This window comes from Anomaloglossus baeobatrachus, chromosome 2 (genome assembly GCF_048569485.1).
Source record: "Anomaloglossus baeobatrachus isolate aAnoBae1 chromosome 2, aAnoBae1.hap1, whole genome shotgun sequence".
Lineage (NCBI taxonomy): Eukaryota > Metazoa > Chordata > Amphibia > Anura > Aromobatidae > Anomaloglossus > Anomaloglossus baeobatrachus.
This window is the reverse complement of record NC_134354.1, coordinates 505,983,697-506,010,592: the sequence shown is the minus strand read 5'-3', so window position 1 is coordinate 506,010,592 and position 26,896 is coordinate 505,983,697. Positions and strand designations below refer to the sequence as shown.

Genomic DNA, 26,896 nt, shown 5'->3' with positions numbered 1-26,896 from the left:
AGCTCCTCTATATCGCTACCATATTATTTTATCTTACTGCGGTATTTTCTATACACATAGTTTACAAATTGATATTTCTGTGTGTTCTAAACAGAAACCAAGGAGCGTCTGTTTCTCACATAAAACCCGAGTACCTCTTTGAGCCTCTTGATTATGAACGATGGATGCAAGTACAGGTAAGCTTTATTATCGTCATAGTAACCTTAAAGGGATTGTTCACTATTCAGGCAACCCCTTCTCAATCACCATGTTTACCCCCCGGTAAAATAACAACGCTTATACCCACAATGACGTTTTTATTGAAATCATTTTGGGATAGATATGACATTTTGATCGCTTGTTACAGCACTCTTTGTAGTATTATTTGTAGTATTGGGCATTCCAAAAAATGTAATTTGGGCGGTTTTGATTTTATTGTTCTGTATACGGCGTTTACGAATCGGGTTGTTATTTATTTTTTTAGATTTTGATTGATCATAGATATCTGAGCTCAACAATACCACATATGTGTATTTTTTATTTTTTTATTCGTTTTATCTTTAATGGGGGAAAAAATGGGACATGATTTAAACTATTAGTTTTTTATTTTTTCAAACATTTTTATTTTTCATTGTATTTGTATATTTACTAGGGATGATCGAATATCACAAATATTCGGCAATATTCGGCTTTGCTAATATCCGACGAATAGGTCGCCGCTATTCGAATATTCGATGTGTAATGTAAGTCTATGGGAAGCCCGAATAGTTGCTATTCGGCAACTATTCGAGTTTCCCATAGACTTAAGCCCGCTTTACACTCTTCAATATATCTCACAATCCGTCGTTGGGGTCAAGTTGTAAGTGACGCACATCCGGCATCGTTAGTGAGGTATCTGCGTGTGACGCCTACGTGCGATCAGGATTGAACGCAAAACCGTTGATCGCAAACACATCGTATCTTTGTCTAGAATTGAACGTTTTGTTGCACTAACCTAGTCAATTGAAACGTGTGACATCCCTCATACGATTTTGATGTCTGAGGCTATGTGCGCAGGTGTGCGCTCTGCACCACAGCTTAAAAAAGGTCCGCTTCAGAGCGCAGCTGAAAAGCTGCATTCTGAAGCGCCTCACAATGTCTGTCATTCACTAATCTCTGTCAGTCGGTCACTATCTCTGCCCCTCTCTCTCTGTCCATGTCAGTCTATCCATCTTACCCCCTCTCTCGTACTCACCGTTCCCGATCCCCAGCGTGGCGCTGCACGGCATTCACACTGCTCCGGCGGCTTTTACTATTTTGAAAAAGCCGGCCGCTCATTAAACAATCTCGTATTCCCTGCTTGTAACTGAGGTTACCCGCGGCCACCGCTGTATCCAGTGACAGCGGGTAACCTTAGTGACAGCTCAGCTGATCGCGTGGCTGTCTTCAGTTGCTGCGTGGAGGTGAGAGGAGCGGCTGTGTCTTCTGCAGCTCCGGTCACCTCCATGCAGCAGAGCTGGAAGCGACGCTGGAGCATCCTGGATTACGCCGGACATGGAGGGCTTTTTCAAGCTTATTAAAGTGGTGAACGAGGGTATATGTTTGTGTTTTTTATTTCTAATAAAGGATTTTTTTGGGTGTGTGTGTTTATTTACTGTCACTTACAGATTAATCATGGAAGGTATCTCGGGGAGACGCCTGACATGATTAATCTAGGACTTATTGGCAGCTATGGGCTGCCAATAACTCCTTATTATCCCGATTTGCCAAAGCACCAGGGCAAATCGGGAAGAGCCGGGTACAGTCCCAGAACTGTCGCATCTAATGTATGCGGCAATTCTGGGCGGCTGCTGGCTGATATTGTTAGGCTGGGGGGCTCCCCATAACGTGGAGCTCCCCATCCTGAGAATACCAGCCTTCAGCCGTATGGCTTTATCTGGCTGGTTTTAAAATTGAGGGGACCGCACACCGGTTTTTTAAATTATTTAATTATTTCTCTGCACAGTATAGACACGCCCACCGGCTGCTGTGATTGGTTGCAGTGAGACAGCTGTCACTCAGCGTGGGGGCGTGTCTCACTGCAACTAATCATAGGCGCCGGTGGGCGGAGAAAGCAAGGAATACGAGATTGTTTAATGAGCGGCCAGCTTTTTCAAAATAGTGAAAGCCGCCGGAGCAGTGTGAATGCCGTGCAGCGCCGGTGATCGGGGATCGGTGAGTATGAGAGAGGGCTGCTCAATTCAGTTACTCAGGAGATTAGCGGTCACCGGTGAGCCCTTCACAGGTGTCCGCTAATCAGGACGTGACACACACAGAGCCGCAGCATGACAATGAAGTCGGGTGAAGTTAACCTGAGTTCATTCTGATCGTGCGGCTCTTTCTGTGTCTGCTGTCATCTGCCATTCAGCTCTGCTACATGGCTGTCTGTGTCTGCTGTCAGCGGCCATGTAGCAGAGCTGAATGGCAGATGACATAGTAAAAGCGCATCCCTACACATTACACATGCTTGGCAAGTCAATAAATAAATAAAAAAAAAAAAGGGTGCCCAATGCATACGTCACAGAACACATGATCTAAAGGATCGCACACAAAATTGATCAATTTAACATAGACTACTAACGCTCGTGTGACAGCAAATGAACGACCTACGTGCAATCTCATAAGATCCCGTATGCAACCTGGGCGTGTCACATTGCAAATGCGATTGTACAACTAATTGCAACGTGTAAAGCAGATTTTACATTGCACATTGAATATTCCCAAATAGTTGAATAGCGGCAACCTAGTCGTCGAATATGGGCATAGCCGAATATTTGAGGTATTCGATCATCCCTAATATTTATCTTTCACTTAGGGGACTTGAACCTGCAATCACCTGATCATTTGTGCTATAAATAGCAGTGCCATTCTCTTGCTGTATACAGTAAAAATCACGTTTTGATGCTCAGCCACAGGCAGGGTATCAAGGAAGCGCCATAATGACATGCATACCCCCGGCTGTCATAGCAACCCATCGGTGACTCGTGATCGTGAATCACGCACCCACATGCCGGCACGCTGTTAATGCTGCTGTAAGAGTTTGACGGCGGCATTTAACAGGTGAACAATCATGGGTGGAGCTCTGCTTCACCCGCGATTGATAGAGGCAGGTCCTGTAACACACAGTCATTACTTGTAGAGTAAGGGCAACCTCACCCCGTGAGCCCCCTACATACACCCTCTGGTGACTTATGCCATACTTTTACAACTGATGCCAGTAAGGGGTTAAAAATGGCATAAATTGAAAGAAGAATTAGATGCCAATGAAAAACAGGTGAAAAACACTGAAAACAAGAATAAAAATTATCACAAATGCAATGATGAATCGACCCCCATGTTCTTCAAGCTGTCAACTCAAACCATAGATTGAATGAGGGGTTGATATTTCTAATGCAAGAGCTCGCCTTTAGAAAATGAAACATTACACACAGGAAAGCCTAAAGTGCCTCCAGTATTATACTTGTACAGGAAAATACTATGTTATGTTATTTGTAAAACATCTTCTTCATGTTCTACAATTTATTCCTCAGAAATTCCAATACCAATCACCGTAGGTGGTAATAATGTAATACTATTGAGGAAAGAAACATAGCCACTGGTACTTGACTTTAAAATATCAAGCAATTGTCAATACCTAGCTCCCTTGAAATATCCTTGATGCTCTTACAAGGAGTGTGTATTGGTAACTATTTTTTTTCTAGTGGCAAACACCAATGCTTGAGAAAAGAGCTCTTGATTCTCAGCTTTTGTTTAGGCTTGGATTTCTGCATGTGACAGAGATTCAGACTAAAGGGTGCTTTACACGCTGCGACATCGCTAACAATATATCGTCGGCGTCACGGTGTTTGTGACGCACATCTGGCGTCGTTAGCGACATCACAGCATGTGACAGCTAGGAGCGACGATCAACGGTCGCAAAAACTGCAAAAATCGTTGATCGTTGACACTTTGCTCCAAATCATAATGTCGTTGGTGTTTCATTTCGCAGGTTGTTCGTCATTCCTGTGGCACCACACATCGCTGTGTGTGACACCACAGGAACGACAAACATCATCCTACCTGCGTCCATCGGAAAGGAAGAAGGAAGGAGGTGGGCGGTATGTTCCGGCCGCTCATCTCCTCCCCTCCTCTTCTATTGGGCGGCCATTTTGTGACGCCGCTGTGATGTCGCTGTGACGCCGAACGCACCTCCCCCTTGAAGGAGGGATTGTTCGGCAGCAACAGCGACGTCGCTTAACAGGTATGTGTGTGTGACGCTGTCGTAGCGATATTGTTCTCCACAGCAGTGATCACCACATGTCGCAAGAACGACGGGGGCGGGTGCTATCGCTCATGACATCGCAATTGCTAGCGATGTCGCAGCGTGTAAAGCACCCTTTAGGATTGGCGTCTGCAACTAATCTGTACTTTGTTATGTACTTTGTTCAAAATAGTCCAATATTTTTCACTGAGCCAATTATATTTCATTAGTATGACACAATGCGTATTTATTAAATATCATTACTTCACCATTATCAGATGTTCTCTTATATAATATATATTTGGAACTGCATAGATGGGCTCATTGACAGTCGGAATCCATGATAAATCTGTGTATCATTATATGATGTGATTAGAGATGAGCGAGCGGTAAAATGCTAGGGTGCTCGATGCTCGGGTCCAGCATTTTGAAATGCTCGGATGCTCAACCCGAGCACCGAGCCCAATGTTAGCCTATCAAGACAAAACAATTACTGATCTCGAGGAGACCAGCCAGAGAAAACACTGCCGGCAGCCAGCGAGAGCGCCTTCGCTTGCTGCCGTCAGTGTTTTCTCTGGCTGGTCTCCTCGAGATCAGTGATTGTTTTGTCTCGCGCCCTCGCTGGCTGCCGGCAGTGTTTTCTCTGGCTGGTCTCCTCGAGATCAGTGATTGTTTTGTCTTAGCGCCCTCGCTGGCTGCCGGCAGTGTTTTCTCTGGCTGGCCTCCTCGAGATCAGTCATTGTTTTGTCTTGTTGGTCTACTAGGCATTGCTCCCACCTGGCCAGAGTCCTATTCCACACTGATAAGGGGCAATACCCTGAAACAGCTGTCTGTGGATGGATACCTGGCCTTGGTACTTCCCTTGTCATATCTTCAAACTTGTCAAAAAGTTGGATATTGACTAAAAGGGCCACTTAATATGGTGGTTATGGTGGTCTCCTAAAAAGAGCCACCCCTGGGTCCTTCCCGGAGGGATATCTGGCTGGTTTCTGTGTTGAGACTCCTAACAGAGGCTCCACGGACTTTTTTGATTTGCAATGTTAGCCTATGGGATACCGGAGCATTTTTCCAGGCAGCAGCCCCGGCAGTCTGGAAAAAGCTCAAAAATGTTACAAATGTATAACAGTGCTCAAATGACAAGAGAGCAGCATGGGGAAGACCCCTGTAAGCATTTCTGACTTCCAGGTCACTGCTGTGAGCAATGTTGTCTGAGTATTAGGGGGAGGAAGAATCCTGTGTTCCTCCTCCCCCGTGTGACATGTGTGACATGCACTTTCGCTTAGTAGCGTATGTAAGGAAGCTTCTCTCTGCCTGTACATTCGCTACTAAGCTAAATCAAAAGTGATCAGTAGAAAAAAAAATAATTTCATATTCACCTCTCTGCAGACTCCCGGGACACGTCCGATCGGCTCCAGGACCTGCCAGTAATCAGCTGATGTGGTCACCTTGACAGCATCAGCTGATCGTATAAGTCCAGAGGTGAGGCCGGCTTTTTACCGCCCAGCCGGTTTAAATGATCAGCTGATGCTGTCAGGTGACCACATCAGCTGATTACCGGCGGGTCCTGGAACAATCGGATCGGAGTCTGCACAGAGGTGTATAGTTTTTGTTTTCTACTAATGCATCAGCTGATTGTGTAAACGGCTTTTAAACAATAAGCTTATGTGTCATGTGATTCAGGTCCTTGAACCTGATACATCTGATTGCTTTGCCTTCCGGTAAACCAATCATATGGTATTGGGTTCGGATTGGACATCGCGGGACCCTTGACCCAGGACTACGGTGGAGGGGGGGTTCTTTGTTCAATAAAGATGGAGTCACTATTGTGTTGTGTTTTATTTCTAATAAAAATATTTTTCTCTGTGTTGTGTTTTTTTTTATCTTTACCAGAAATTCATAGTGGCCATGCCTAATATTGGTGTAACACCATGAATTTCGGACTTGAGGCCAACTGATAATACACACCTGGCCCTAGCCCCATTATTACCCATTGAGCCACCCAGCACCAGGGCCACTAGAAGAGTTGGATACAACGCCAGAAGATGGCGCTTCTATGAACACGCCATTTTCTAGGGCGGCTGCGGACTGCAATTCGCAGCAGGGGGGGGCCCAGAAAGGTTGGACCAACCTGCGCTGAAGATTCCAATCCCCAGCTGCCTAGTTGTACCTGGCTGAACACATAAATTGGGCAAAGCTCACATCGTTTTTTTTAATTATTTCATGAAATTCATGAAATAATTAAAAAAAAGGGCTTCCCTATATTTTTGGTTCCCAGCTGGGTACAAATAGGCAGCTGGGGGTTGGGGGCAGCTCGTACATGCCTGCTGTACCTAGCTGGCATACAAAAATATGGCAAAGCCTATGTCGATTTTTTTTTTTTTTTTTAAATCATTAAAAAATAAAAGAAAAAACCCAAACACATAACCCTAACCCAAGGGTTAGGGGTAAAAAAAAAAATGCATGGGCTACTGCTGCATTTTCTATTGCTAGCTAGGGGTAATCCAAGTAGCTACTGGCTGCTAACCCCCACTGCTTAGTGTTATCTTCACTGGCAATGGAAAATCCAGGGAAGCCCTTTTTTAATTTTCTTTTTCCAAAAAACTAAAAAAAAAAAAAATGACGTGGGCTTCGCCATATTTTTGTATGCTAGCCAAGTACAACAGGCAGGTACGGGCTGCCCCCAACCCCCAGCTGCCTATTTGTACCCAGCTAGAAACCAAAATATAGGGAAGCAATGTTTTTAATTATTTCATGAATTTCATGAAATAATTAAAAAAAAAATGATGTGGTCTTTGCCCAATTTTTGTATCCAGCCAGGTACAGCTAGGCAGCTGGGGATTGGAATCCGCAACGCAGGTTGACCCAAGCTTTTTGGGCCCCGCCCTGCTGCGAATTGAAGTCTGCAGCTGCCCCAGAAAATGGCGCTTTCATAGAAGCGCCATCTTCTGGCGCTGTATCCAACTCTTCCAGTGGCCCTGGTGCCGGGTGGCACGTTGGGTAATATGGGGTTAATACAACCTTTATTTTACCAGCTGGTATTAAGCCTGAGATTCTTAATGTCAGGCCAAATTTGACCCGGCCATTAAGAAACTCCAATAAAGGGTTAACAAAAAGACACCACAAGGAAAAAAATAATTTATTATAAATAAATACACAGACACACTTAGGGACTCCATCTTTATTACTCCCTCTCACCCCTCCACTATCCTGGGCTACTGTTTTCTTCGACCCATGCAGCTCTGCTATATCACACAGCACAGGGAGGAAGAACACTGCTCCTCCCTGCGCTGTGTAATCGAGCAGAGGCTGCGGCGGGTTGGTAGGCAGTGCCACTGTTGCCATAGTAATCTACTGAGCGGGTTACTACAGCAACGGTGATCTCTGATCAGCTGATTCCCGGCGCCGCTATTCAGTGGCTCCTGCATAAGCCGCTGAATAGCGGCGCCGGTAAACAGGGAGTTAACTCCTGTGGCTCCTGCAGGAGTCCAGTGCATGGCGGCCCCGGCCAATCAGGTGATCAGAGATCACCGATGCTATAGTGACCCGCTTGGTAGGTTACTATAGCAGCGGGGACGTTACGTCTCCTAGTACCTACACTACCTACACACTAAATCTGTCCCTAGCGCAGCAGCACCTCCCCCTACACTAGCTGACTGTGGATCACAATGCCGAGCACAGCGCCATCAGGTGTCATGTAGAGCTGATGACGCTGTGCGGCCAGCCAATCACTGTAATGCCACAATCAACATGGCTGTGGCATTACAGTGTGTGACTGCCAATCCCTGCATGTGGGCTGACTCTGTAAATACTGCCAAAATGCCGAGCATCTGCCCGAGCATCTCGCAGGTACTCTGAGCTCGCCGAGTATACCGAGCACTGATATGCTCGGGCGAGCACCAAGTAGCGGCGAGCATGGTCGCTCATCCCTAGATGTGATGTAGAAATTAGGAAATCATTTGAAATTTATATTTGCCAACTTTTTTATTCCCCCCACCCCTCAAATTAAATTTGCATAAAATTTCAACTACGGAAAACCTCTAAGGCTGGAGTCACACTAGAGTATGCTATCCGATGCAGTATGCTATTGACCCTTAGCTCCCGCTCTACTGCGAGCGCATGCTCAGTGTCATGCAACTTTGATTCAATCTTTTGATTGGATCACAGCTGTGGAGGAGAGGGAGGGATTCATCTCTCCATCTCCTCCATTGTCAGCCTGTGCATATATTGCACTGCACTTGGATGACATCCGAGTGCAGTGTGATGTTTCACTCGCACCGATAGACTTGCATGGGTGCGAGTGATGCTAGACTAGAAGACAGTCGCAGTATTTGCGATTTTTCTTCAATTCTATTAGGGCTGAGTAAAAACTCACAGATGTGAGCAGCTGTATTGTCTTAAATGACTCCGAGTGCAATGCAAGATTTTTTACCATTGCACTTGTGTGAGTCATACGCCAGTGTGGCTCTAGCCTAATTGTCTGGAAAAAACGTGTATAACACTTTGAGGTATCCTAGGACTGTAATAAACCTCTTCTACTTGGCTAGGGAAAAAGAAATGGTAGCCAACAGTTGTGTTTTTTTGTCATGAACAGGTCTAATATCAGACTAATACAAGAAGTACGTGTGCAAAAATATTTTTTTACAGTAATCATACACACACTGTATGAGGTTGCATGTAAAATTTTTGTAAATGGTTATTTTTCTTTAATGTAAAAAAATATCCTGACCCATCTCACAATGTACGAATGCAGGAAGCACAAGACTTTGTTTCAGGATTTGTCTTTAGCAGAAAAGTTAGGACAGAGGAGCAATAAACTGCCCTCCTTGTTTTCAGTGTGTGAAGAATAAAAAAAATGTTGTTATGAAGGTGAGATTACTGCAGTATATCACAGATCAATTCACAGTCACACTGAGTGACTATGGAGCAACAGCACCTCCCTATATCACTTGAATCATTGGATTATTATTCAGACACTGAGACTTTCACTCCCATTCTTAAACGGCTGGTTCATTACTCTGCAGTAGTGACCACATCCCTGTAAAACTGATGGGAGAGTTTTTTTCTAAATACTTTGATAAGCAAATTCTGCCTGTGAGTGGCTCTATTGCTATCCGCTCTTCCCTATGCAATGACCCCTGGGCTCTGTGACCTCTGGGATCCAGTGATATCACATCAACTTCAAGTTGACCTGACATCACTCTGGCTGGCCCCAGTCTTCCTGAGTGACTGGGCTGTGGGCGCTATTTCACCGCTGATCGCAGCCCAACATCACAGCCCAGCATCTCGTGTGTGCTCTGCTTCACTGCAGAGCACCGCAAGCATGGAGATGCTGGGCTGTGACGCTGGGTTGTGACGAGCGGTGAAATGCCATCCACAGGACAGTTACTCAGGAAGACTGGGGAATGCTACAGTGATTTCAGGTCAACTGGAAGTTGACCTGACATCACCGGATCCCGGATCCCAGAGGTCACAGAGCCCTGGGAGTCACTGCATGGGGATGATCAGACTGCAATAGCGCCGCTCACAGGCAGAATTTGCTGATCAAGGTATTTAGAAGAAGCCTCTCCCATCCGTTTTTCAGGGATGTGGTCAGTACTGCAGAGTAATGAACCATGTCTTTAATGTGCTTCAGCACTGCACTAGTGGACCACAATCAGATTTAGGCCTTTTTCTATCGATATATGGAATGATTGTGCCATGCCCTTTGCCTTCCTATCCCTAGCCTGTAAAATCCTAAAATAGTGTTATTTATCCATCCCTCATCTTATACTTGCTATGATAGTCCACCCTGATTGTCTGTGCTACACCATGTGATATGATAAGACATTAATATCTCTTAAGGACCCCAAAGTAATTTGATCTTATTATCTACATTTTTTTTTTGCTTTTTCATTGTCACATTTGAGGAGCCATAATTTTATTATATTTTTTTTTTCTGGGTTATGATTTATCAGTGGTATCTTATTTGGTACATACAACCTGATACCTGACTTTCATTAACTCTTTATGGGAAGAAATAGAAATTTTGCTTTTGGTTGTTGACATTTTTTCTTTCAATGAGCTTAATTTTTGATGTGGCAAGATGTAGTTTTCATTGATCCCATTTTGGGGCACAAATGACTTTTGATCACTTTTTATCATCCTGTAGACTGTGAGCCCTCGCGGGCAGGGTCCTCTCTCCTCCTGTACCAGTCTGTTATGTACTGTTAATGATTGTTGTACGTATACCCTTTCACTTGTAAAGCGCCATGGAATAAATGGCGCTATAATAATAAATAATAATAATAATTCTGTGAGATAAAATTTTAAAAAATTCTAGTATAATGGAAATACGATAATGACAATAACAAATTTGTTAATTTTCTTTACTTTTTACTATTTTTGCTAAGATAAAAAAAAATAGAATTTCAGTCACCATTTTCTGAGACTCGTGACTTTTACATTTTCCTGTTGACAGAGATGTGTGAGGACATTTTTTGTGGAGCAAGCTGCAGTCTCCAATTGTACCATTTTAGGTACATAACACTTTTTGATCACTTTTCCTTTTATTTTTTTGTATGGGGCAGTAAACAAAAATCAGCAATCCCGAAACTGCTTAGGCTCTTTTGCATAAAATATTACATAAAATATAAAATCCTTTGCATAAAATATTATGGTTATTGGCCGCACATTTCCTGTTTACAGAGGATGATGTGCTTTAAACGATGATTTTAATACCTGGAAGAACTGTTGGATCTCCTGGCAAACTAGTGTTTTTCTCATTTGTTTGGTGATTGTCGGGATGTTTACACAAGCTGATAATAGCCTCAACCACTCATTCCAGATGTCTTAATGGCCATTTACACCTCTGACATTAGCATTCCATCCCACTAGTTGTAGCGGCTGTCACCTACATGTAATCACAATAACGTACAATAATATAAATTAACATACAGTAGTATGACCCACAGAACACACAGTAAAATTCAGACTCAATCAAGAACATTTATCATTGCAAAATCACCAACATTTTAGGGCAAACTGCAACATTTCGTTGTAGTATATGCCAAAGACAAACATATGAATTTTTTACTCCATTTCAGTTTTTAGTACCTTCTCCAAAACTGAAAATGACAAGAAAAAGGGCTTGGTATGACCGATTTTAAGATTGTATGTCTACTGACAATCAGAAATAATATCACATTCTAGACAAGTTATAACTGTATTAAAAAAGGTGTTGGACTCAGGCCTAAAGGGTGCTTTACACGCTGCGAAATCGCTACCGATATATCATTGGGCTCACGTCATTAGTGATGCACATCCGGCGCCGGTAGCGACATCGCAGCGTGTGACACCAAGAAGCGACAATCAACGATCGCAAAATCGTTCAAAAACGGTGATCGTTGACACGCCACTCCTTTCCTTAATATCGCTGCTGCCACAGGTATGATGTTGTTCGTCGTTCTTGTGGCATCACACATCGCTATGTGTGACACCGCAGGAACGACGAACATCTCCTTACCTGCTTCCACCGGCAATGAGGAAGGAAGGAGGTGGGCGGTATGTTATGTTCCACTCATCTCTGCCCCTCCACTTCTATTGGCCGGCCGCTTAGTGACGCCGCAGTGACGTCGCTATGACGCAGAACGCACTTCCCCCTTGAGGGAGGGATTGTTCGACGGTCACAGCGACGTCGCTGACAAGGTATGTACATGTGATGCTGTCAAAACGATAATGTTCGCTACGGCAGCGAGCACCAAATGTCGCACGAATGACGGGGGCAGGTGCTATCGCGCTCGACATCGCTAGCAATCGCTAGCGATGTTGCAGCGTGTAAAGCACCCTTTAGAATGGAAATGTTCTACCTTGCTAAAAAACTTACACTGGCATAGTTTGCTCCAAATATATCATTAAAGAAACACACTTTTTAAAAATTTCACCCATTTAATGCTGCCTTAATTTAAGTCCCCTGCCACCTGTCTTATATTAACCTTCCAGCATCTTCATCTGTTATGAGCATTACTCCGGTCAGTCTCGGGCACTTTCTGACCTGCCAATGTTTAATGAAGTGTGCTGGAGGTCACAACTCAATGCAAATCTATGAGAGTCTCATTCTAGCTCTCATAGACTTGCACTGAGAGCTTGTGATGCAGCTTCTGACTTCCGGTCTGTCAGAATTTACGGGCACAAGATGGCATTGCTTTACCAGAGCGACGCTGGAAAAAGGTAAAGATGCTGGAGGATAAGTGTAAAGCAGGGGAGTGGTGGACTTGATTTGAGTACACTAGAGTTTTGGTGCAAATATGCTATTTTTAATAAATGTAGACCAATTTTGTCACTGTTATTTCTATTTTCTCAGCTTCAGATTCAAAATCTTCAGACGCTAAACAAGAAGACCACAGATCCTATGGATATCAATTTGCTTCGCATAAATAATAGCGCTTTTCAGTGTGTGAGTAAACGTGTATGGACAGACATATTGTTACAGATATACAAGGTGAGAAACTCAGTGATAATTGTGACAATTCATATTTACAGTACCGTATATAAATATGTAAAGTAGATACTAACTGCATTATATGACAAATTGATCCAACGTCGCAGGTCTCTTTCCATTTATCAAGCCATCCGTCTTTTTGTTCCTGCAGTGTGCTACATAAACAATGGAGGGAAACTGAAATGAAAACTGATTCCACAGTTACACATTTTTCTATGGTGTTTGTGAAGATCTGAGGTCATCAGTTGTATTAAGAACCTAGGAAGGTTAACGATGCAAGAATTTTTATTTACAGTAGTCCTTATGCGCCTCCAGATGATGGATATCAACAATAGACCTTAGGATAGTTCCTCAAATCCAGATGATAGATATCAACAATAGTCCTTAGGATAGTTCCTCAAATTCAGATTATGGATATCATCAATAGTCCTTAGGATAGTTCCTCAAATCCTATTGGCAAATATCATGACCGTGGCACGTGTCTCCAGCTCCAATCTCTATAGTCTATTCATGAGCACCAGGACCTGTAAGCAGCAACAGATCTTACCTTTCCATGTCACACCACCAACTCACTGACCAAACATGTGGCTTATTGTTTTCCCTTTCCTGGGATCAGCTCCCTGGATGGGCAGACGTGCTCATCACACCCACCCCCTTAGACATTTTAGACTTTTTTTTCATGTGACTCCAAGTATGAAGGAGCCAGTCTCCAACCAGTCTGCAGGATTGTGTATCAGTGGGGCCCTCTGTAGAGGGGAACCATAGACTCACAACCCCACGGGTCCCACAGATGCAGGACAATGAATCCTACTGCAGACCTGAATACAATAGAGTCCATGGAGGCTAACTAGGATAAACACATTTATAACCTCTTCCCCCTTCAAATTGTGTACCTAAACTGCCGAGCAAGCAATCTTAATAAAACACAGCAATAAGATTGAAGTAACCAGCACTTTTTTTGTCTTTTATAAGGGAACAATACTCTTTTATTACTTTTCTGAGATCCAGACTATTTCATATTCTAATATGGACCTGGTCCCACCGATACCACATTTATAAGGTTTAGTCATTACTGGAAAACCCCTTGTTAATTCCTCCACACAAAACAAAAAAAAACCAAAACAAAACATAAAAACATTTATGTTCTGGAGTAGAGATGTTGCTCTAATTTTGGCAGTGTGCTATGTGACATTAACAATGTCAAGGTATAAAGTTTTTAATTTTCTTTGGCATTTCGGAACTATTAAGAATGACTTGTAGTTGTCCAGTAATGGACAACTCCTTGAAGGAACTTTACCCTTCAAGTACTGTTTATAACATCCAGGCAGTCAAAAAATGAGTAGTCAAAACTAAATTAACAAGTAGTAAAACAGTAATGTTGACCACATATTTATGTGGTTATCTACGGACATTTTTTTTAGAATTGACAGACCCGCTTGTCATTATCATGAGTCGTCTACTTATGGAATCCACAGAGGTTTCTCTGTCACTTATCTTCAGAATTTACAGCTTCACAGTCACATGTATTTCTATGTAGAGGATTATCTGTTGTCAGACTGATGAACAGGAACAAATCCAGAATAAACAAAACCAGTGCTTAACTATGGCTCTACAACATATTGTTCAACACAGGAATTATCAAGGTGTAAGGCAGGAAAATCCTTCTGTTTATCCTCTAACTCTATCACATTAGTATTAGTGCTCACGTTGTCTTATACTGTAGGGGAATGTATTCCTAGTCAGTGATGTACTACATTATGTACTACTGAGCTGTAGTACATAGAAAGCCCTGACCTTTGCAATATTAAAACAATATCTAACATCTTTCAATGATTTAAAAAAAAAAAAAAAGTTAAAATAAATATCTAAATAATGGAGATGAACAATTCGATTCATGCTGCCCTGGTTCGTTGTCCAGTCCTGTCCTTTCCTACATGGTAGTTGGTATCCTGGGCTGCTCACATTAGCACAATCAAGATGTGGTATAGCATTATTGTGGCGCCCTGGACAAGCCAGGTCGTCACAGAACTACACCAACACACCCCACACCCCGGTTAGGCACACCGCAGCCAAACACAAAATCCTTGTTGCCTTCCTCCAGGGGCTGATGTCCACACCAGGGGGTGGGTCAGGCGGTTAGTCCCGCCTACCGAGGAGTTCACAGTCCTGGAGGCGGGAAAAGGAAGGAGTTCAGATTAGTTTTGGAGTGAAGTGGTAGAGGAGCAGTCTGAAGGCAGTCCAGGTGTGTGGCCCGGACGGAACAGCAAGGTTGGCAGACGGTGGTGACCGTCTGCAGGAGAGGCTAATTGGAGCAAACCGTATGGACCGTGCACGGGCGGTGGCCCGGCGGTACCGGATTGGAGAGTAAAGAGAAGCCAGCACCATCCGGCAGGGCTTACGGACCCCGACAAGGCTAGGTGTCACCGTCAAATTTGTCGAATCCGTTAGCGAAGGGAACCTCCGGGGTTTCCCAGCAGTCAAGACCCGATTGAAGGCAACCACTCAAACCGTAGAGGGAAACACAGTCACCGCCAAGGCTACAGTTCCCAGGGCCAGAGCCTGCGGGCAAAAGGGGCTCCCTCAGCATCCATCCAAGCAGGGGAGCGGGTTACCGGTGGGAAGCCATTGGAACCGTAACACAACACAGGTGCAGGGAAAGGCAGTCACCATCAACCTGCCGGGAGGAGAAACACTGCAGCCATCTGTGGGACCCGTCCATCCAGCCGTTTGTTTTACCGGAGACTTTGTATTCGTCATTGGCTGAGTGAGTACCACCGTGCCGTGCGGCACAGCGCTGCCCCCGCGACCCTGCACCTCACCAGGCCCCATAACCCGCCTGCCATCCCTAAACCCCTCATCGGGCCCTGGGACAACCAACCCCCTACCCACGGAGGGGAGAACTAACATCCAAGCTGCTCCCTGTCATCGCTCCCGGGATCCCCGTCCAGAGCAGCGGTGGTGTCACCAATCTCACCACAACCGTGGGTGGCGTCACGGACAATATCCCTTAACCCAAACCACCCCCTTTCACTCACGGGCGAGGAATGCCGCTCGAGTCCCCAGGATCCGGCCCACCGCTCGAGCCACCACCGAGCAGCAGCAGCAGCAGTAGCCGGACCCGAGCAGTGGGTGAGCGCAGCGTCCCCTCCTCCGCCCGCGACATTATCATGTTGACAAGACACTTCTGTGTCTGGCATCCTGGGCACCTCTGCCACCTAATAGGCCCTGGAATTATATTGTGCAGTCTAGTAAGTGCCAGAGCCACCCAAGAAGCGTTGCGCAGAAATGAAGAACAGATGCCAATGAGGACCATGACCAGGAAATGGTGAATCAAATTGCTCATCTGTGTTAAATATATCAATAAATATTCCCACATAATTTAATTTAATTATCCCATGATTAAATATTACATTTCTGTGTTAGATCCTGTGTGCAGTTATTACGTTCACATACTTGCATGCTGCCGCCTGGTGTTATTTTGATTCCCTTTTCAGACCATCCACCAAATGTTTTCAGTCATGTAAGATAGTAATATAGATAATTCATCGGGTCCATAAAGAGATAATATACACTATGTCATTTTAAACATACAATTTATATATTTCAGTATTGCATACTGTCACGCATGCATTGCTCTTTATGCTACAGATACCAATAAAGTCATGGCTGAAAATGTTGTCACCCTTGATATTGTTTCAGTAAATGAAGTATTTCTCCATGAAAATTATTGCAATTATGCGTTTTGTCATACACATGTTAATTTCCTTTATGTTTAGGGGAACAACATAAAAAAACAGAGGTAAATTGGGCATAATTTCACACAAAACCCCCAAAATGGGCTAGACAATATTGATGGCACTCTCAACTTAATATTTGGTTGAACACCTTTTGGAATAAATAACTGCAATCAATCGCTTGCTATAACCATCAACAAGCTTCTTACACATCTCACCTGGAATTGTGGACCACTTTTCTTTTGCAAACTGCCTCAGGTCTCATATTTGAAGGATTGCTTCTACCAACAGCAATTTTAAGATCTCTTCACAGGAGTTCAATGGGATTTAGATCTGGACTCATTGCTGTCATTTCAAAACTTTCCACTGCTTTGTTTCCATCCATTCCTGGGTGCCTCTTGAAGCATGTTTGGGGTCATTGTCTTGCTGTAAGACCCATGACCTACGATGCAAACCCAGCTCTCTGACCCTGGGGAATACATAGTTACCCAAAATCCTTCAGTAATCTCCAGATTTCATGATGCATGCACACAGTCAGGGCACCCAGTGTCAGAAGCAGCAAAACAACCTCAAAACATCTTTGAACCTCCACAATATTTGACTGTAGGTACTGTGTTCTTTTCTTTGTAGGCCTCATTCCATTTTAATAGTTATAATATCTGTTAAAATTGATAATTGTATTGGAATTTTGTGTATGTTAATTAGCTTTTTAGGTTCCTCTATAGTTCATTCTACCTTGTTTAATATATACTTACTCCATTTTTAGTAAACAGTAGAATGATGTGCTTTACCAAAAAATTCTATCTTGGTCTCATCTATCTACAATATGCTTCAATATGCTTTCCGAGAAGGATTTTGGCTTACTCATGCACATTTTGGCAAACTGCAGTCTAGCTTTTTTTATGTCTGTGCTAGCAGTGTGGTCCTCCTGGGTAGAGTTGAGCGCGGTTCGCGGTTCTCCAGTTCGCGGTTCAAGTGATTTTGGGGCTGTTCTAGATTGAACTAGAACTCGAGCTTTTTTGCTAAAATTCGATAGTTCTAGATACGTTCGAGAACGGTTCTAGCAGCAAAAAGCAGGGCTTTTTACAGCTACAGTGTGCAGGAGCCATCGCTGGCAGCCTGCCACAAGCTGGTAACCAAGATAAACATCGGGTATCCAACCAAAGCGCTTTGGTTAGTAACCCGATGTTTATCCTAGTTACGTGCAGGAAGCCCACACACGTACACACACACACACACACACACACACACAAACTCTGCACACACACTCTGCACACATGGTCCCGCTCGGCTTACCTGCGGTGATGAAGTCCTGCCATCCTGACCTCAGCGCTGCCACTGTCCTCCATGGCCGCCGCTTGTCACATCACCTTCTCTCGCTTCCGACCCGAGACTGACTAGCGGTGACGTCACGGGCCTCTCGCGATACTTGGCTGTGAAGGCGGCGGTCATTGAACTCAGTGACAGGTGCTGTCAGTGTGCTGGAGATCAGCGCAGGTAACGTACCTCGCTGACAGCAGCACTTGTCATGCCCTGCAGTGACCTGGGCTGACCCATTGATGTTAGCTCAGGTCACTGCATTGCTCTCCCAGCCAATGGGGAACATTCTGCTCTTCATTGACTGGGACAGTGTGGATCGTCATGGCAACCCCTTGGATTACACCAGACCTGGATTTATTTTTCTTTCTAATAAATTGGTTAAAGAGGGAATGTTTTGGGGAGTGTTTTTTCAAATAAAAATGTGTTTGTCGTCTATTTTTTTTTATTACTGACTGGGTTGGTGATGTCGGGTATCTGATAGACGCCTGACCTCACCAACCCCAGGGCTTGATGCCAGGTGACATTACACATCTGGTATTAACCCCATATATTACCCCGTTTGCCACCGCACCAGGGCGCGGGATGAGCTGGGGCGAAGCACCAGGATTGGCGCATCTAATGGATGCGCCACTTCTGGGGCGGCTGCGGCCTGCTATTTTTAGGCTGGGGAGAGTCCAATAACCATGGACCTCCCTAGTCTGAGAATATCAGACCCCAGCTGTCTGCTTTACCTTGGCTGGTGATCCAATTTTGGGGGGACCCCTACGTGTTTTTTTTTTTAACTATTTATTTAATTTAAAATAACAGCGTGGGGTGCCCTCAGTTTTGGATTACCAGCCAAGGTGAGGTTGCCAGCTGTGGTCTGCAGGCTGCAGCCGTCTGTCTTACCCTAGCTGGCTACAAAACTAGGGGGAACCCTACGTTATTTTTTTTTTTTCATTTTTTTGGCTAAATACAAAGCTAAGCACCCCTTAGTGCCACATGAAAGGCACCAAAGGGTGCAAAATTACAAAATGCAGGAGAGTGGGACATTATGTGTCTTTCTGCCATTATAATGACAGAAAAGACTGATATGAAGTGCACAAGCACAAGAAAATCACCAGAGCGCTCTACGCTGTGAAAAGCAGTAGAAAATGGCACTGGAGTGAACATGTGACCGCCTCATGTAGGATGAAGCTATGGATCCTGGGTAAATGTATGCATTTACCCTCCTTCAGTTTTTTTGCAGTACACAAAAAAAACGGAAGGCACACGGATGACAAACAGATGACATACGGACCGTCTACGGAACGGAAACGGATGCCACACGGATACACCCGTGAAAAAAAACGGACTGTTTTTTGCAGACCGCAAAAATGGATTGGTCATGTTAATGTAGCCTTATTCTGATCTGCCGTTTATAAACAGCAGGCAGAAATAAGTGAATAGCGCCCCCCAGCATCAGAAAATCTCCGGGGTTTCAGGGCTAGCTGAGACCCTGGAGATCATGATTCAGGACGGTTTTTCCGGTCTCCGCTCACGTGATCACAGGTTTACACCGTACACCGATGATCACGTTACAGTAAATGACAGCGCCGGTACAAAATTATTTATCTCCCATCTGGCATGAACAAACATGATAAATCTCCTCCCCGGTCTCCTCCGGTCCCCCGGTGTCGCCAAAGTGCCCCCCCTGATGCCCTCCCAGAAATCCAAGATGGCCGCGCGCACAGCAGCGCGCCGGCCGCATTCACCCTACTCCTCTGATTTCTGTCGCATGTGCCATGACACATGCGACAGAAAACTCCTCCCCAGGCCCTGCCAGGTCACCCCCTATTACCCCACCGGTGTTCCCCGGTGTCCCACGGTACCTGTGCAGCGTTGATCCCCCGCGGCCCTCTCCTTCACAATAGACGCTGCCGCATGCACAGAGCGGCTCTCAGCTCAGCTTCCTGTGTTCAGACACAGTGAGTGGTGGTTATGCATCTGTAAGCTAAATGGGTGACACGGTGGCTCAGTGGTTAGCACTGCAGTCTTGCAGCGCTGAGGTCCTGGGTTCAATTCTCACCAAGGACACCATCTGCAAGGAGTTTGTATGTTCTCCCCGTGTTTGCGTGGGTTTCCTCCGGTTTCCTCCCACACTCCAAAAACATACAGCGCTATGGAATTAATAACGCTATATAAATGAAAAAATTATTATTGTTACTGCAATGCCCTGCTCATGAGGTAAGGAACATAATTGATCAGGAGAGCTATACTACATTTCCAAATGGAGGGATTTGCTTTTATAGTTGCCCTGCTGAATGACTACCAAACATGAGAGTCCATTATACGCCACAAGAAAACACATCTAAATAGCGAGCTCTGTTGTTAAGTATTCATTCAGCTGGATAACTGGACTTAAAGGGGTATTCCATCTCCAAGATCCTATCCCCAATATATAGTAGGTGGAATAGCAATAATATCAGCAAATACCAATATTTGGAAATGTAGAATAGTTCTCCTGATTAGGCATGCCCTTACCTCATGAGCAGGGCATTGCAGCTTTGGTAGCAACCATTACGACATGGACTCTGCTGCTGTGGACCCGGGGAGAGTGAGTGCAGATTCATTGCACCCACACTCCTCACATGAAGGGTCTGCACTTGTTAGGACCAGGATGACGGGTAGGCCCAGGAGGTGGATCCACTGGACTGAGCACCCCACCGAGGGCAAGGTGCCCGGTAGCCGAAGCAATATGGGTAGCAGGACAGTCCGTTCAGAGAAGTGGGTGTAGAAGTCCCTGGGACCACGGAGTCTCTGAAGGTAGTCCGGGTGACGGAGCGCAGGTTCGGAGGCCGAGATGATGTCAGGCAGGGTCCGAAACCAGCGGAACGGGGAGGTCGGTCACAACACGGATCCAGGGATCGGAGACAGTAGGAACTGAGAAGATAGCGGACAGTCCGTTCGGGGTTCTGGAACCGTCAGGACCGGTTGGCGAGACAGGAGCGGCTCCACAAGAGAGATAGGTAAGTACGAGATAATGGCACAGGGAGACCTGACTCCTAGCTTAGCAAACACGAAGAACAGGCCCCGCCCACTTGGAAAGGAACCCCCTATATACCCTGCACCTGAATCTTCAATATCCTGTTGGAGGACGCTGGCCCTTTAAGAGAGGGTCAATGACCGCGCGCGCGCCCTAATGCGCATGCGCGAGGCCCGGTTTCCAGAAGCCAGAGCAGGGAGCGGTGCACAGGAGGCAGGAGCGCTCAGCATCGCAGATGGGCGCCGGGACCGGGGACCAGTTTGCCTGGAGGACGCAGGTGAGGGAGCATGGAGGCCGTGGAGCGGGGGACGCCTGGCAAAGGAGCCGGGGAGCCGGGGAGCGTGGCAGGGGAGCCGGGGAGCGTGGCAGGGGAGCCAGGGAGCATGACAGCACTCCTAGAAAATGGGGGATACGTTCCCTGAGTGTCTCCCCCCCATATTCTAGACGGTCCAGAGTCGTCATGGGACCCCTTTATTTTTTTTCTTACAATAAATTGGTGAAAGAGGGAATGTTTTGGGGACTGTTTTTTCATATAAATTTCTTTTGTCGATTTTTTTTTTGTTAGTACTGACAGTTTATGATGTTGGGTATCTAATAGACGCCATGACATCACAAACTGCTGGGCTTGATGTCAGGTGACCTTACAGCTAGTATCAACCCGATTTATTACCCCGTTTGCCACTGCACCAGGGCACGGGTTGAGCTGGGGTGAAGCGCCAGGATTGGCGAATCTAGTAGATGCGCCACGTCTGGGGTGCCTTCGGCCTGCTATTTTTAGGCTGTGAAGGCCCAATAACTATGGACCTTCCCACCCTGAGAATACCAGACCACAGCTGTCCGCTTTACCTTGGCTGGTGATCCAATTTGGGGGGGACCCTACTTTTATTGTGTAATTATTAATATTTATAAAATAATTATAAAAAAGAGCCTGAGGGGACCTCCACATTGGATCCTTAACCACGGTAAAGCTGCCAGCTGTGGTTTTCAGGCTACAGCCATCTGCTTTACCCTAGCTGGCTATGAAAAATGGGGGGACCCAACGTCATTTTTTTTTTAACTATTTTTTAAATAGAAAAAATTAATGGGCTTCCCTGTATTTTGATTGCCAACCAAGGTAACGGCAGGCAGATGGGGGTGGCAACCCATAGCTGTCTGCTTTATCTGCGCTGAGAATCAAAAATACCGCGGAGCGCTACGTCATTTTTTTTAAAGATTTATTTTTACAGCACTGTGATGTCCAGCAATCAAAATACAGGGAAGCCCATTTTGTTTTTAGTTATTTAAATAAATAATTAAAAAAAATATATATGGGCTCCTGTTACACCTCGTGGCTCTCCTGTGGCAAGGAATGAGACAGTCTCCTTGCCTGCCACGAGTGCTCCCGCTCAGCAGCGCCGAAGGTCTGCCAGACTGCGCAGAGTGCAGGAGAAACCTCCTCAGAGAGGCAGCACAAGGGTGACACCTAGTGGTACTCCTGTTGCAAGAAATGAGGCGGTCTCCCATTCCTTTCCTGCCGCAGCTCCTCCTGCTCAGCAGCCTCGAAGGTCTGTGAGGTTGCGCAATGTGCAGAGGTTTGCTGCTCAGGGAAGCAGTGAGACTCCCGTTATCTCTACACATTGTGAGACCGAGGATCCCGCCTCTATTTCCCAGAGGCAGGAGGGTGAGCATGTGCTATGCTTGGTGGATCCTGATTCGCCCACTGACGTCACACGGCTTGATGACAAGGCTGGTGACGTGGTGAATCCTGACTGGCCAGGCTGGGATGTCGTGGACCCTGATTGGGTCAAGTCCGTCATCTCCGCCTCGCGCCCGCCCTTGGCTGGAGCTACACCTCCTTAAAAGCTCCTCCAGCCATCATGGCGGCGCGCGACCGTCCTTCTATGTTTGGATGTCTGGCAGTGTGCTGCCACGCCACTGCTCAGGCATTATCTTCCTCTGTGGGCTTGGCCCTTGCTGCTTAGGCAGCACCTGGTTTGCAGGCCGTGTCCCTGCCTTGCTGCTCCGGCAGTAGCTCCTTCTACAGGCCGTGTTCCTGTCCCAGGTGAGCTCCTCGAGTCTCCACTGGACTCACCTGGTTATTGAAAGCACACGTGCGTGGGCACCTCTGTGCTACCTTCGTGCCATATTCTCGTGACTTCCACTGGCACACGTGCGTGGGCACCTCTGTGCTTCCCCGTGCAACAGGTACACTGAGCCGTGTGATCCCTGCCATACAACCCACATGGGTTAGGGCAGACCGGTGTACATAGATCGTCTGTGACATTCCAGACGATCGCTAGCAGCAACCCGCTCACTCTTCACCCACCATAGCAGCGGTCCCTTACACCGCACAGTGGACCTTGACCGGCGAAAGCTGTCCATTCCCCATCTTGGCACGCTTCCCCGGGTCCCCCTCGTAACATTACGGTCGCGCCAAAGGTCTGGCTATGGCTGAAGAGCAGCAGCAGTTGCTGCGTTATGTGCAGCAGTTGGAATCACGTTTGGCAGCAGTGGAGCAGTCTTCCTCCGACAAGACTGCTCTGACGACAGTCGCCACCCAGGCGGCTACCCAGGCTGTGCTATTGGGTGGAAGGTCTCCTCGCCTTGCGCTTCCAGAGCGCTTTAGCGGGGACAGCTCCGAGTGCCGTGGGTTTATAAACCAAGTTACCACCTACTTAGAGCTGTCCGCGAATCTTTACGCTACCGAGAAGGCGAAGGTAGCCTTCGTCCAGTCCCTGCTCACAGGGAGAGCGCTGAAGTGGTCTACGCCGTTGTGGGAGATCGGGTGGTGACTAACTTAGCATCTTATCTTGGGGCCATGAGAATGGTGTTCCTCGGGCCTCAAGTCACCCACGACTCCGCGCTGCGCCTCCTACGACTTCGGCAAGGGTCCGCTTCAGTCGGGGACTTTGCCGTACACTTTAGGACACTTGCCGCAGAGCTGGACTGGCCCGATAAGGTCCTTGTCCCTGTGTTCTGGGAGGGCCTGGCAGGGTTCGTCAAAGACGCACTGGCCACGCGTGAGGTGCCTGCTACTTTAGAGTCCTTGATTGTGGTTGCCTCTCGCATAGACATCCGCCAGGCGGAGCGGAGGCTCGAGGTCTCTTCAGCACCCACGTCCTCACGGCCTAAAAAGCGTCTGGCTCCCGTCTTCCACCAGACAGGTCTCCCAGCCAGCTCTGTAGGCGACTCCGTGGAGTCAATGGAGGTGTCCAAAGCGGTCTCCTCTACCCCAGGTTCTCGGTCTGGTGTCATCTGCTTTTCCTGTGGGCAGAGGGGACACATAGCCACCCGATGTCCCAAACCGTCGGGAAAAGACAGCGTCTAGTTTCCATCAGAGGGGGGTTCCTAGACGCTGCTTCTCCCTCTAGGTTGACTATCAGCGCCCAGTTGCAGTTTGGCACTACTCTCTTCTCTGCTCTGGCCTGCCTGGACTCAGGCGCTGATGGCAATTTCATTTCGACCTCCCTGGCAACCCGATACTCAGTTCCCCTGGTTCTCTTGCCCAAGCCACTCAGGGTTCGGGTAGTCAACGGGTCCCTACTAGTCGATCCCATCACCCAGATCACCATCCCTCTCAGGATGGAAGTATCACCAGGACACCATGAGCAGGTGTCCTTCCTGGTGCTTCCAGGGGGACGGATGAGATCCTACTGGGCCTCCCCTGGTTGAGACAGCATGCTCCTATACTCAACTGGGCAACAGGGGAGATCTCATCATGGGCAGGATCCTGTAGGGAGCACCTCGTGACTACCGAACCACCCGCTACCATTAGGTCGGTTGGGTCCTCAGGGAATACAGGGGAGCCAGGTTTACCGACACCTTATGAGGCCTACAGGGACGTCTTCTCCAAGAGGGCCGCAGATACCCTTCCTCCCCACCGGCCATACGATTGCCGAATAGACCTGAAGCCAGGCTCCGAGTCCCCTAGGGGCAGAGTGTATCCCCTCTCTGCTCCAGAGACGGAGGCTATGTCCAAATATATTCAGGACAGCCTGGCAAAAGGGTTCATTCGCAAGTCTATTTCACCGGCCGGTGCGGGGTTCTTCTTCGTGCAAAAGAAGGAAGGGGATCTACGCCCCTGTATCGATTACAGGGGATTAAATGCAATCACGATCAAAAACAAATACCCTTTGCCCCTCATTACGGAGTTATTTGATCGATTCCGCGGGGCAAAGATCTTCACGAAGCTGGATCTACGCGGGGCGTATAATCTAGTGCGAGTCCGAGAGGGCGATGAGTGGAAGACCGCCTTCAACACCAGGGACAGTCACTACGAGTATCTCGTAATGCCCTTCGGACTCTGCAATGCCCCCGCCGTATTTCAAGACTTTGTGAATGATGTTTTCCGGGATTTGTATCTTTCCGTGGTTGCATACCTGGATGATATCCTTATCTTCTCCCCCGATCTTGCCACCCATCGGAGGGATGTCATCTGAGTACTTAAGAGGCTCTGCACTCATTCGTTATATGCTAAGCTAGAAAAGTGCGTTTTTGAACGTGAATCCTTGCCGTTCCTGGGGTATATCGTGTCCAGTCAAGGGTTAGCAATGGATCCGGGGAAGTTGGAGACAGTGATGAAATGGCCTGAGCCCCGCTCGCTGAAAGCGATCCAGCGATTCTTGGGGTTTATCAATTATTATCGCCAGTTCATTCCCAACTTCTCGACGGTGGCAGCACCCATCATTGCCCTTACCCGCAAGGGCGCTAATCCCAAAGCATGGACACGGGAAACGGTAGAGGCATTTCACACTCTCAAAACTTACTTCTCCAGAGCTCCCATCCTTCATCATCCAGACATCTCCAAACCCTTTCTACTAGAGGTAGACGCCTCTTCGGTCGGTGCTGGTGCAGTCCTGTACCAGAAAGACGAACGAGGAAGGAAGCATCCATGTTTCTTTTTCTCCAAAACCTTTTCTCCGGCCGAGAGGAACTACTCCATAGGGGATAGGGAGTTACTGGCGATGAAACTAGCATTCCAGGAATGGCGGCATCTCCTGGAGGGTGCGAAGCATCCATTTGAAGTATTTTCCGACCATAAAAATCTCACATACCTCCAGACAGCACAACGCCTGAACCCAAGGCAGGCCCGTTGGTCCTTGTTCTTCTCCCGGTTCCGCTTTATTATCCGCCACCTGGCCGGTGAGAAGAACGTACGGGCCGATGCCTTGTCACGTTGTATGGTTGTGTTGGAGGAGGACGAGGAGGAGCCTCGTCTTATACTACCCCCGGACAGCTTGAGGATGGTCACTCCCACTTCTTTGGACCAGGTGCCACCTGGCAAGACCCTCGTTCCCCCTGAACTACGGAATGAGGTGCTATCGTGGGCCCATGCCTCCAAGGTCGGGGGTCACTTTGGGGTCAAAAGGACCAGAGACCTTGTGACTAGGCACTATTGGTGGCCGAGACTACCCCAGGACATACAGGAGTATGTGGGAGCCTGTATGTCGTGTGCACGGAATAAGCCGTCCCGGCAGAGACCGGCAGGTCTTCTTCACCCACTGCCAGTGCCGGATCGTCCCTGGGAAGTGGTGGGAATGGACTTCCTGGGAGATCTGCCCAAGTCAGCAGGTCACAAGGTCGTATGGGTCATCACGGATCACTTCTCTAAAATGGTTTACTTGGTGCCTCTCCCACGACTCCCGACGTCACGTGCTCTCGCCACCTTATTCATTAGGCATGTATTTAGGCTGCATGGCATGCCTGACAAGGTGGTGAGCAACCGGGGTCCCCAGTTCGCGTCTCGCTTCTGGAGAGAGCTCTGTAAGCTCCTGCAGATAGAGCTGAACATCTCCTCCGCATACCATCCCGAAACCAATGGACTGGTAGAGAGGACCAATCAGACCTTGGTAACTTACCTCCGCCATTTTATCTCCGCGCACCACGACAACTGGGCTAACCTCCTTCCTTGGGCCGAATTTGCCATTAATAATTCGGTCCATGAATCCTCTGGTCAGACTCCGTTCCTGCTCAATAACGGACAACATCCCAGAATCCCGGTTCCTATGCCCATAACGTCACCCGATCCTAGAGTGGAGGATTGGGCGACCGAGGCCCGGGAGATCTGGGATAACACCCAAGAGGCCCTTAAGAGGGCTAAAGACCGGATGGTGACAACGGCTGATGAGCGCCGCCGCCCTGCACCA

General features: G+C 47.0%; 1 protein-coding gene across 1 annotated transcript in view; it reads left to right on the top strand.

Annotated features, from left to right (window-relative positions):
• The window catches only part of CFAP47 (cilia and flagella associated protein 47), a 1,094,449-nt gene that overhangs the window by 280,322 nt on the left and 787,231 nt on the right, over nt 1-26,896 (top strand). The window contains 2 exon segments of the mRNA XM_075333814.1: nt 95-176; nt 12,576-12,713. Of these exon segments, the coding sequence (XP_075189929.1) occupies nt 95-176; nt 12,576-12,713 (220 nt within the window).